The 13,467-nt window shown below is 35.7% G+C and overlaps 1 protein-coding gene across 1 annotated transcript; it reads right to left on the bottom strand.

The window, feature by feature from the left end:
- Positions 1-1,398: 1,398 nt before the first annotated feature.
- LOC137402369 (octapeptide-repeat protein T2-like) lies at positions 1,399-3,615 on the bottom strand. Its single transcript, XM_068088870.1, has 2 exons — positions 3,610-3,615; positions 1,399-1,875 (listed from the first exon to the last, which is right to left on the bottom strand). The coding sequence occupies exons 1-2, from the start codon at positions 3,613-3,615 to the stop codon at positions 1,399-1,401; spliced, it is 483 nt and encodes a 160-aa protein (XP_067944971.1).
- Positions 3,616-13,467: the final 9,852 nt, after the last annotated feature.

Raw genomic sequence — 13,467 nt, 5'->3', positions numbered from 1 at the left:
CTATTGATGAAATGAACAAACAATATCTTAGCAAATCCATGTTAAGGCCCGTACACACTATCGCTCAAATCAATGTTTAGCTGAGCGATGGACAGCAACGATTAGCTGTTTTTATGTCATCACCAACGATAAGGTGTAGACACTATGAGTGATTAACTATAGGTGATCGCTAACCAACAACCACTTAGAATTTACAAAATTGCATTGGTAATATCACGAGTCCTTTTGTTATCAGCCAATCAAGATGCTAAAAGTTGCGATCATCGGTTTCAAACTTCAACATGTTGAAAGTCCATCACATCGTCGCTAGCAACAGTTACGTTGGCTGCTCATTGCAAAATGACGTCATAGCAGTCCATCGTTGCAGTCAATCGCACAGTTAATCGTCGGTTTGAGCGATAGTGTGCACTGGCTTTTTTAACTTATGCATTTATCTTAACTTATTTGCTGCGGGCACGCCGCTTTAGGAACATCTGGCATCATTTATTTCAGACCAAAGTCATTTTAGAAGCCACTTGGTAGGAAAAAGTGGTGTTGCTTAACATGTACTAGAAGTAGATGCCCAGCTGTGTATGCTGACTTTTAAATGCTTGTAAATAGTGCTGTTACAATTTATATTGCAATTGCAGGTACAAAAACACTCCTCACAGGATCACTTTTTTAACTCCCTTTAATTGCATTTGATTTAAACTGGATATCTATTACTACTAGTATGCTGGCAGTCCCGCATACCTTTTAAAATCATCTTGTGTAATAATTATGTGCACAATTATTTTGTGATGCTGTAAGGCGGTCAAGTGGTGCAGATAGTAGCGCTTGGCTAGGGATCTAATACTCGGGTTCAATTCCTGTGTAATGCATTCTTTTTTTCTAGCACTGGCTTCAGGCATAGGGACATGCTTCTTATGGTAGTAAAGATTAGGAATACAAGCGGTGCATTTACATGACACCTTGGCATGATGAATATCTAGACTCTGACTTTGAGTTGCTGCAACATGGCTGCTGAGATTTTAGTTGCAGAGGATTAGAATAAGGTAGAAATTAAGATGGTAACATTTAAGCAAGGTCTGAGAGTTTGGTTTGTGAGGTTACCATCTGGAGGTGTTATCTTCAGGTAATATCACACTGTATGCTGCGGGAACACAGGGATAGCCATAGGTTTGAGAAGATTTCCAACATCATCAAACAATTCAAACTGAGTTGCAGCAAGTTAGCTGCGTCATTTCAAAGGATGGAAGTCAGGTGAGTGTAGCATGCCATACTCTCTCCCTCCCTCTCTGTCACTCCTCCTCTCCCCCTCTTTCTCTCTCTCTCTCTCTCTCTCTCTCTCTCCCCTCTTTCTCTATCTCTTTCCCCTCTTTTCCTCTTTATCCCCCTCTCTCTCACTCCCCCTTTCTCTCACTCCCTCTCCCCCCTCCCTTTTTCTCTCCCCATTTTCTCTCTCCCCCTTCCTCTCTCCTCCTTTCTCTTTCCCCCTTCCTCTCCCCCTTCCTCCTCCCCCCTTCCTCTCTCTCTCCCTTCCTTTCTCCCCCCTTCTTCCCCCTGCTTCTCTCCCTCCTTCCTCTTTCTCCCTTCCTTTCTTCCCCCTCCTTTCTTCCCCCCTTCTTCTCTTCCCCCCTTTTCTCCCCCCATACCTCTCTCCCCTCCTTCCTCTCTCTCTCCCCCCTCATTCTCCCCCCTCTTTGTCTCCCCTCTCTCACTCCTCTCTTTCCCTCTCTCTCCCCTTTCTCCCACTTCCCTCTCTCTCATTCCCCTTCCTTCTCTCCCCTCTCTCCCCTCTCCCCTCATCCTCTCTTTCCCTATCCTTTTCTCTCCTTCTTTCTCTCTCTCTGTTTTTGTCTCTGAGTAGCACACCCTGTGAGGATGAGAATCTTCCTGTAACCAAGACTTTTTTGACAGGTTTCAACAGTGGATTGCCTTCTGTTAGGTGTTTTTATCGAGATGACATTTTTAGCTAGCGAGCTGTTGGTTCTTAGAGGATCTCCTCCATGCTATGTCAGGTTGAATTTGTAGTATTGTAGGGTTGCTAGCCACCCAGTTCATCCATGCTGGAGCGCATAGGGGGGAGCCGGTTTAGTCACCAATGGCCCATAATCATCGATGGATAAACCTTGAGCATCATTTGCTGTTTGTCAAACTGATTTCATAGGGGTTGCTTAACATGTAATTCTGTGTTTCTTTGTAGAAATGGAGAGTCCACGGCATTTATTGACCTCTTCACCTCTAACACATATATAATGGTGATCATGTCCGACTCAACAATATGTAAGTTTGTATGGCTGTCATCTGTTCACATACACCCTACATATTTTATGGTGGCCATGTTTGAAGCTAGGATCAGCAGCCAGAATTGTGTTATTACTTTCATACCTAAGGGTTTGTTTTGTCTCAGATGTTTTATACCAAGGTCACACTTACCGAAATTTGAACTGGAGACAAACTGTGAACCAATTTGTTTTTTCTTGATGTTTCTGGAAACATCATCTTTAATTGATGCAACTTTTGACCTACTTGAAGTTTTAAAACATTTTTTGTACCTAATGATTGAATATATAAGAACTTAATGAATAATAACAGAATTATTGAACAGTAGCTTCAACAATCAAAGAAATGGGGTTGTCGTTGTTCACCACAAAAAAGGTAACAACCTGGAATTTAGTTTGTAACCTACTTTTAACACAAACTGATAAACTGAGGTCTTTTCATTAATTTTGAAAAATATACATGTAGAATTGTTTGTCAGATGTGTTAAAAAGTCTACAAGCTACTTTTCTGATTTGAAAAAAATTGGTGGCCATTTTGTTTTAGGGTTTTCATTTTGGTAGAAGCAAAAGATCATTTTTCTCCGAAGTGTATCTATGAACCCGAATCTCTTAGCTTTTATTTTGGTCTGAACGCAATGAAGGTCAAGGCCAGTAACTTTAAAGCCAGAAGGAAAGGCAATCAAGTTAATTCTAAAATAAAATCTTTTTTTTTAATTGTAAAAATTGTAAATCTTTTTTTAAATTCTACAAAGGGTCAGAGCTGAAAAGAAAGGACTACGTAATTACAAGGTTTTCAAATTTGCATTTGCTAATAGATTAACATCTAAGTTCATCATGATAAAGTTAACACTGGTCTCTAAACCAAATTTTGCTTCTTCTTTATTACACTTTTTTTAATTTTTGCAGAACAGCTATAGCCTTTACTGCTTGAGTTTGTTTGGTTTCATCGCTGTCAATCCGTAACTTTTACATAGTATGGTGTATTTTTTCTGAAGCAAGTTGTTGTACGCATAGTTTGTGGAGAATTTTAGGATATCCTTGGTAAAGTATGAGTTGGTAGTTTTAAGAGATATTATGTAATTTATGATTTGGTGGTTTTAGCATCAGCAGCCACTTTAATGAACATCAAGAATGCCAGGAAACACATTGAGAGGTTAGAAAAACCAGAAGAGATTGCACGGCGATAGTCCACTGTTATTCTCATACAGGTTAGTTGTTAGTAGTGATCAATGAGAGTCGAAACTTCAATCTGCTTCTAAGCTGGCTATGTTTCCAATCTCACATCAGCAATCATGGTTGCAGTAAGGATATTGACTCCCAAGATGATAACATATGGTCTACTTACCTTCATGCCTCAAGCATTGTTATACAGCATTTTGAAATGATTAAGAACAGCAGTTCAACGCATTTCACTTGCATTTGCGCAAAAAATATTTATTGATACCGTCATGTAAATAAATGTATTTCCATATGTACAAACTGAAAGCTTGTGTTACGGAAAGCTCTTACTAAAAATTCGCTACACAAAATTCAAACTCGCTTGCTTTTAACATATCAAAGGTTTTATATAATTCATTTTCATCGCATTCAAAAGTTAAACAAATCTTCTTTTATTCTTGAGAGCAAACTAATTTTATGCAGTCTCGGAGGTCAGCGGTGTATGCTGATGTTTCTTAAGTATGAAAGGTTATGTCGAATTTTCTTTGAAACATTTTGCAAACAAATTTCTTGGTTCATCAACTCATCAGTTATTCAGCGGTAAACATTTTTAAATACTTATTTTACTAAAACCCTAATAAATGTGTTAAACTATTAAAAATCATGATTCTAAGTATACATTATGAACTCTAGAATATTTACAATAGTGTTATGCACAGTTTGGTGAAACCATATAGATCTAATATTATAATGATGATGCGAAAATTTTAGTGAAATGTTTCTTTTTCTTCAGGCTGTAAGGTAATAAATATAATGTAATAAAAGTATTAACTGGCACTTAAACGTACTGCTGCAGGTATCAAGTTTCATTTCAGGCACTTATTCTACTTCTGCATGCTTCTGTTTCTGTAAGTTTTAAATCCATGTTTGGTTTTGGTATCCTACGTCTAGCCATTAAAATTTCGTGAAAATATTATTATTACTTTTATCGTCATTTCGTTATAATTGAATAAGTTCCATGCTTAAGTATGTTTTACTTTCCTACTCGTATATTTTATTGCACCTTGCATGTTCTATGATATCTTGTATTATATGATACCTTGTATGATATCCTGTATGATCCCTGGCATACTATCTCATACAATATTTTGTAGTATACCTGCTCTAGTTAGTAGTATATTCACTCGTATAATCCCATGTCTAATGACTGTATAATCACCTGCATATATCATTCATTTCACAATTCCTTCTACCACGCCTTTGACAATTATTTGTACCATACCTTTTATAGTCACTTGTACAATACTCTAAATAAACACGGGTGCTATAAGCTATGTACAATTTTTACAAATTTTCACAATTTGTACAATTTGTTTCCTAATCACTTGAGTGATTTTTTGTATAAGATTTTCCTTATATATTCATATTTGCAGCTTATTGTGTATTACTTGTCCGATCAATAGGTCTTATTAAATTATTTACAGTCTACAAACATTCATACAAATTTTGATGTATTAGCTATAAATAACATATATAGCATATATATCGTATATGAATAGTGTAAATGAACTGTATACATGTATATATCTTAAAGTTTATCGTCTGTCATTCGGGCTGCCCAGCTATAGTGGGTAGTATCTAGCAATGGAAAATTCGTAATGTAGAAGATTTGATCTCAGAACTTTCTATTCACCAGACAATAAAGTAACCCTTGAGCTATGTGAGATGCAATGAATTCTTAAAATGTGTAGAATGTGTAATAATGAATGTGAATAATGAATTTCTTAGAATGTGTAAAAAGAATGTGTATCAAAACAAGTAGAAAATAGTTTATCAAAAAAGGTATAAAATAAATGTTCATAAACTATAACTATCTGTTGCTGGTAATCATCGACATGTGTAGACGCTGTGGGCATACAATCATTGCCACTAGTAAAAGAATCATCACTTACATTTCGAACCTCACCTACAAGAAACAGCATAACGATAATAATAATTATTATATAAAAACGGCATAATTTTATGGCTTCCAAATTTCTTGCACAACAATATCTAAAAGTAAATGGATTTACTATGTCATTTGTATCTATCAAAACTATAAAAAGTTATATCAGCTAGAAAAAAAATTTCAAAATAAAAAAATATATCAATTCAAAAATTCTGCTGTAGTACATTTAGAACTTACCTTATGCTGTTAATAATTTATCATTCTGTTGTTGTGAATCGTTTTCATTGCTGAATTTTTCATCTGAACTTATATTTATGTTAGAAGGACTCAGAAATCTAGCAATGACTTTCGGTAAATGTACTCAAAATGGCGACCTCCAGAGTTGAAGAAGTTAAAATCTAACACTGGATTGGCTTGGTAGAATGTTTTTATCCAATCACAATTCTGGTATCAAAATAAACAACAGACTCTTATATTTCGAAATACAGCTTTAAAAGTGATCTACATAAAATGAGTATCAATAAAGTTACTCAGAATGTGTCCCGAAATAGTTGGTCTCAAATAGAGATGCCCCGATTCTAAATTCACCAGCCGATTCAGATACCGATCCGATATACCGATCCTAATTGAAAAATAATCCGATTCAGATACCGATTCAGATCTTTTGTGTTGCATAGATAGTAGCTCATTTTATTATGCAAATACAAACATAATGCAAAGAAAACATGAATATTATTGTATTTATTTGTTTGCATTTATGGAAAAAAAATATATACATATTCACATACTGACATACCGTGCATGTAGTAACAAAACAGTCCATGTTTCTTGTAATTTGTAAATAAAGGTAATTACTGTTAGCGGTACAGTTCTATCTGTGATAACGAAGTCCCTCTTCTATTGTTGGATGAACTGCTGTGCCTGTACAAGTTTAGAGCAAATCAATGTTTCTTTTAAAAACCGTTAGTGATTCAATTATCTCAGTAAGACGTCTCTTTTCTTCCATTATTATCAATGTAGCCAAGCGTACTGAAGGGGGATTCCCTTGCAACAAATGTTGGAGGACAGGCTACATACCGATACGCCACTGGGGTTACCGTTTTTTGTACAATACAAACGATCCATTGTATCGTCAGGATCAAAAGAGTGATAGATAACTTTATGCGTCGACTGTTTAAATTACTTTCGTAATGCTAGTAAATAGAAATATTACACTGCGTTCTTGTTTCCCATTTTTGTTATCTTGTTCGTGATTGCTTGCAATAAAACCTATCGCTGTAATTGGGAAATACCACACTTTTTGTTTACGTTCTGGCTAAAAAGTTTCCTTCGCTGTGTTGATCAGGCTATAGACATGCCAGACATGAAATAAATTGTGTGGCAGGCCTGAAATTCATTAAGTAAAAGTTAGAAGCTTACAGCTATTGATTTTTTATTAGTATAGCAGGCTAAAATACAGTTTTCTGCTAAATGGTTGATCTGTAAAAAGTATCGGAAGGTTCAGATTTTTTAAGAAAAGATCGGCCGATGCCGATTCAGATACTTGACACTCATATCGGCACCGATACCGATTCCGATACCAAAATCGGGGCAACTCTAGTCTCAAAGTGAACACAACTTCTACCGAAACAGTAAAGATCAGGACTGAAAGGGTTAAGAGCTTTAGCATATCATAAGTGATGTCAAGGATTTCTGAGAATGCAGTAAACATCAAGCGGCGTTCACGAAAAAAATAGCTTACTTTTTACCCTACTATAAAAGCATTTAGTTAGCAATACATGGGAGCTTCTAATCTTCAATCTATATTATAAGAATAATCCTGAACAAACATAACAGTAAGGCAAATGTACCAGCCAGCATTATCGATTTCAAGTGACACTAACGGAAAATAACATTTTAAAATAATTGTTCAGTTTATAGAATACTTCCATCTAGTTTAAGAGGTGTTAACAGGTGCTTGAGAGTCGATAGGACACAACTTATTTCTGCTTAGTGTAATACTTGACACCTCAAAACCAAATGAAAATATAGATTTTTTTTTAAATGAAATTATTCCTTGGTCTTGTATTATTGGAAACCAAAAAATGTTATTTTAGTGTCAGAAGGTTGTTCTAATTGGAAGCACAACTGGTCATTTGGGCGACTGATTCCTGAAGCAGAGCAGCACCATCGTCCATCGGTGAGGTAAGTGAAAATATAACATGGCTTTGTATTTTCAACGTTTTCATAAATTCCTAACTGGTTTCGAAATTAAAATGTTTTCGAAGATATATTTTCAATATCTGCATATATAATGGTCTCAGCATTAGGCCCGGTGACGCCGAGAACTTTTTCATTTTCATTCCGATAGCCAGAAGTTTCCTATACTTGAGATAATCAATTTTGTGTAAACTGAAATGACTGTAAAAGTTTTAGTGTTTCTGCTTTTTATTTAAAAACCTTAACTGAAAAGTATATACACTAACATAAGGTTTGTTGGACAGCTGTACTTTTAGGTTGATCAGCTGATGGTAACAGATGAAAGTAGCAAAAATAAAAAAGCTTCATAAAAATCCTAAAGGGAATGTTAAAGTTAATGCAATGTCACAACAAACAATAACATATTTTGGTATCACTTGGGAGCTTTTGGTTATGCTGCAACATCCATAAATGATGTCAAAAAACTTACAAAATGAAAAAAAAACATCAAACAGCAATCATAGAAAAAAATTGGCTGACTTTGTACTCTAATCAAAGCATTTAGTTAACAATATATGAAATAATCCAATTTTCTTCAAGCTATGTTACCAGAATATTTTTGAACAAACACATATCAGTAGGGCAGCATAAAAAGCCAAGAATTATCGATTTCAAGTGACACTAAGGGAAAATAACATTTTAAAATAATTGTTCAGTTTATAGAATACTTCCATCTAGTTTAAGAGGTGTTAACAGGTGCTTGAGAATCGGTAGGACACAACTTATTCCTGCTTAGTGTAATACTTGACACTACAAAACCAAATGAAAATATAGATTTTTTTCTTAAAACAGAATTATTCCTTGGTCTTGTATTATTGGAAACCAAAACTGTAATTTTAGAGTCAGAAGCTTGTTCTAATTGGATTCACAACCGGTCATTTGGGCAGCTGGTTCCTGAAGCGGAGCAGCATCAGGAGAGAGGTAAGTGAAAATATAACATGGCTTTGCAATTGTCAACGTTTTAATGAATTCCTAACTGGTTGTGATAATAGAAATGTATTTGAAGATAATATTTCAGTATTTGCATATATTACGGTCTCAACAGTATTGCAGTTCAGTGATGCTGGGAGCTATTTCATTTTCAATTCGATAGCCAAAATTTTACTTGAAATCATCATTTTTGTGTAAACTAGAATGATGGTAAAAGTTTTAATGTGTTTGCTTTCATTTTAAAAAGCTGAACTGAAAAGTATATATAATAACATAAGGTTTGTGTGATAGTTGTAACTTTAGGTTGAACAGCTGATGGTAACAGATAAAAATGGCAAAAAAAAAGAGATTCATAAAAATCCAAAAGTATATGTTAAAGTTTATGCAATGTCACAACAAACAATAACATAATTTGGAATTATTACTTGAGAGCTTTTTTATGCAGTAACATCTCATGAGTACTGTTAAAAGATTTTGAAAATAGAAAAAACACCGAACGGCATTCATGAAAAAGAATTAGCTGATTTTCCACCCTTGCTACAGCATTTAACTAGCAATGAGAAGAAGCTTTAAGCTTTCTTCAAGCTATATGTATGTTATACAAATATATTGAATAGAATAATAGAATATTCTTAAACAAACATATAACAGTATGGCTGCATAAGCGGTCAAGCATTATCGGTTTTAAGTGGCACTAACTGAAAACAACATTTTAAAATAATTGTGAAGTCTATAGACTATTTCCATCTAGTTTAAAAGGTTAACTAATGGTGCTTAAAATTCAATAAGAGACAAATTATTACTGCTAAGCTTAGTATAATACTAGACACAAAAAAAAACAAATAAAGATATAGGTTTTCTGTTGAAATGAAATTAAACCTAGGTTTTGAATTATTGAAAGCCCAAAATGTTACTTTAGTGTCAGAAGGTTGTTCTAATTCAAATAGCCGTTCGAGCGACTGGTTCATGAACCAGAGCAGCACCATTAGAGAGGTTAATGAAAATGTAACATTGTTTTGCATTGTCAACGTTTTAATGAATTCCTAATCAGTTTTGTAAATACAAATGCATTTGAAGATATATAATTTAGTATTTGCATATATTACAGTCTCATTAGTAGGCCCAGTGATGCCCAAAACCTTTGTTCATTTTTAATCTGATAGCCTAAAGGTTGATGTTTTTAGAAGCTGGCTTTCGAGAACCAGATAGAACTTTTAAACACCAATAATTTTATATGCAACTATATGCAAGCTTGGATAAAGTTGGTCAAAAATGTGAAAATTTATTGTACTAAAGAAACTCCAGTGACCAATTTACTTTTCCAAACCAGCGACAACCGAGGACTTCAAGTTGGTAACTAACTGGTATATTTATGTGATAGAAAGTTACAGCGAAATTGTTTGCAATAGAAGTACTATGAATATCGAAGCTCCTGGAGTAAATGATCAGCTCTGTTCCTGTGGTTCTTTTTGTTTGTAAAGGGCCTACCTCTCTGAGTTGGAGACTCGCTAGTTTTTTCTGTTTGATCACCAATCAGTTTGGTTCAGCTGTTGTCAGTCTTCTGGTCCGGCTAGGCTACGGTACCGCAGTAACGGGTATGGTTGGGTCGGTCAGGTGTTCTCTCAGCCTCGCTGGGCTAAGCTATTTGTTATTTGGTCCACTTGAGTAAAGTTGCTGATTGACGGGTTTCCTTTTGCCCCTCCAGCTGAGCCAAAACCAGACACTGGTCTGGCTAGCAGCTGCCACGTAGTCCCACCCATGAAACTTCATGAGTAGCTCTAACCTTATGCTTAGTAGCAACATTAGAAAAGCTCGTAGATAACCTTGTAGGCTCTATTACTCCAAGCGGCCGGTTCTATGCTGTAGTAGTCCCTAGTCTGTTTGATTCGGTTCTTGGTTGGCTGCCTTAATAAGAGTGACCTACGCAACATTGTTACAATGATCTCTACCCTGCTGAAGTTGCCTGGCTCTTTTATGTTAGCATTAATCAACTACAGGGCTTGTGGGCAGACAGCCCGGCTCTGCAAAAGATAGATGAAATTGGGTTGCATGCAGCATGATAGGAATGCTTCCGGCTGGGGCAGCACGAGTCGAGTGAGCTCTTGACTGTCTTATTTTTTATACTATTACTGTTACTATATTTGTGATCATTTAGCAGAAAGAAAAAATGTACACTGAGCCATTTGCTCATCTGTAAGCTATCCTCAATCTTGGAGGGTGTTTTTATCAGTGAGTAGGTCAATGTGGTTCACCACGAGTTTTTATTTGCCACTCTTGCGTTCACCCCAATGTTGAAGGACCTAGTCGGGTGACATATGTTACCACTTGCAAGGGAAGAAATAAGTGAAATGCTAAAAGATTTGGTGTCTTCCTTCAAAAATCTGATCATGTACCTACCGATCTTGCACTTATTTCTCTGCTCCATAAGTGTTGCAGTAACTTTGTCCCACATGTCCTGAAACACGTACAGTTCTGTGCGCATGGTCTTTTTAAGAGGCTGAGCCAGTTCAGTGTCCACCTTGGTCAGTTCCAGCCTTAAAGTTAGATTTGCTGTTACCTTTTTAGATAAGATTTGTTCCTCAATGAACTTTGGCAGGTTCTCTGCAACAGGCAAGTCAGTAGTTAATAGGTTGTTTGCTGTAATAATGCTTGGTATACACAAAGGCTACATTGATTTTGCTAGTGACTCATGCCCTCCAGCTGGTCAGTCTTTGTTCAGCTCAAATTGTGTTGACTTTGCGGAAAGAAAAAGCCTGCTTGGTTCAGCAGTTCATTTCCAGACCAACAATTTTGTAGAAACATAACCCAGACTGACCTGGTATGAGTAGGGCCAGAGGTCAGCATGTCAGCCAGATCTGAATCCTTGGAGAAATCGCTTGCTTTTTGCTAAGTAATCAAGTTGACATCCTTCAAGCCAACACAGCTGCAATACCGCCACTCATCTTTCCCCTGATTGCTAGTGATCAGTCTGTCTGTCTCATATTTCTGCTTGTATACATGGCACAAGCTTCCTCATCTACGAGTAGCCTTCTCATTACCAGACACATATGGCTAATAATTGAAAAAGTTACCGAGGCAACCAGTATCACAGTTTGAATTATGGACCTGCAGACAAAAAAGCTGTTACAGCTCACCTCCAATTTGTCAGATACCTAAATATATATGCACTGTTGAGAAGTTTTTATTTACAAATATCTAGTATTTTTTGTTACACAATATTAAAATAAAATAACATTCAGTTTGACTTTTCCAAGTTGGAAAGTTTAATTAAATAGTAATTTCAAAAAGACAAGCTTGCTTTGTTTAGAAACAATGCTGGCTTAAATAAAATTCATTATGAATAAAAGCCGTGATGTAAAAATTTTTTTTTTTAGCGTGTGAAATCTAAAGTAAAATAAACTTTCCCTACCACAATGTATTATTTACGCTATTTTTGTGCCTTTGAATAGGTTTGTTCAGAGTGCATTGTATTTTCAGTTGCTGCAGACCGGAATTCAGAATATATTAGGAAAAACCTAAACCTCTCCTGGCTGACATATTGTTTTAAGTCAATACCTGCACAATGAGTCTGCTAAGCAATATGTCTACAGGAAATGTATCAGCAATAAGGTTATGTGCTGGAGAACATCACGCCGCCTACTCAACAACAATAATTGTGTTCAACATTCTCACTGCGCTCGCAAACGTATCACATATGTCTATTCTGTTTACTGCTGATTTGCCTAGTAAACGAAACTACTTTTAGATTCTGATCAACTTGACAGTAGCTGATATCTTAGCTAGCTGTGATCTAACAACATCTTACAGTCCCCTGCTTGCACATCTACCTTCACCAGAGTTTGAAGTTGTGTCTGCTGTTCTCCAGGGAGTTGCTATAGCTGTTACTTCAGGCCGTTATAGTCTGTTGGCTCTGGCAAGTTTTGATCGATACTACGCCGTTTGCAAAGCATTTCAATACAGCACTTCAATATTGTCAAACCACATTGGGAAATTTTTGATTCTGGTTTGGATAATCAATCTTGCATTGTCAGGCGCTCTATCAACATCCCCTGACATCATGAATGGTAAAGCTCGATCAAAGTTTTTTAATTGGAAAGGAATCACTGCTCTTGTTGTTGGACAAGTAAATCTTTCTGTTTCAATTCTGTTGACAACCATTTGGCTGACAGCAGTTTTTAAAGAAATACAAAGAATGAAAAAGCGAACCTTACAGGAAAAAGATCAGATATTGATCAAAACATCTGATTACATTATCGGAACAATTGTAATGCTTTATGTCTCGGCTCTACCTCTCATTCTAGTAATGGTTTGCTTTCTTCTTAACTTTCCTGATAGTCAGCAAATACAATATGTAGCTTCACAGATTGCTGTCTGCCTTCAAACCTTATACGGTGTTGGTAATATTGCTTTCTATGCGTACCTAAACCCTGAATACAGACTCAAGGTGAAGAAGCTGTGTAAATCTATTTATGTTTGCCAAGTTCATGCTATTGAGGAGTAGACTATATCTGGAACTTTTGATTGGATGATTATGTTTTTGAATATTTGGCTGTATTTCTGTAATATTTTTGTGCTGTGATACAAAACTAATAATTTCAAGTGGTCGTGATGTTTTGCCACTTTCAATCATATCATACATTAGCAGTTTTTTTGTTAATTAAATATTGCAAGTTTAGTCGAGTATGCACATATTTACAAGGGAAATGTTGTTTAAACATAATTTACCATCAAACTGTTGTCCGTTGAATAAAATCCTTTTCAAAAATGAAAATAAATTGAATCATGATCTTCTTAGCTGTCTCAATCAGCGAATTTCATACCACTGTTTTTTAAATAGTGTTTCTTGTAAGACTTGTCGTTCTTGTATGTATGTACATAAGTACATATGTTAGGTTCATACGTTTGTACCAAATTTATATATATATATAT

The sequence above is a fragment of the Watersipora subatra genome, chromosome 8 (genome assembly GCF_963576615.1).
Source record: "Watersipora subatra chromosome 8, tzWatSuba1.1, whole genome shotgun sequence".
NCBI classification, from domain to species: Eukaryota; Metazoa; Bryozoa; class Gymnolaemata; order Cheilostomatida; family Watersiporidae; genus Watersipora; species Watersipora subatra.
Note: the sequence above shows the minus strand (reverse complement) of the source record. Positions and strands in the feature narration are given on the sequence as shown.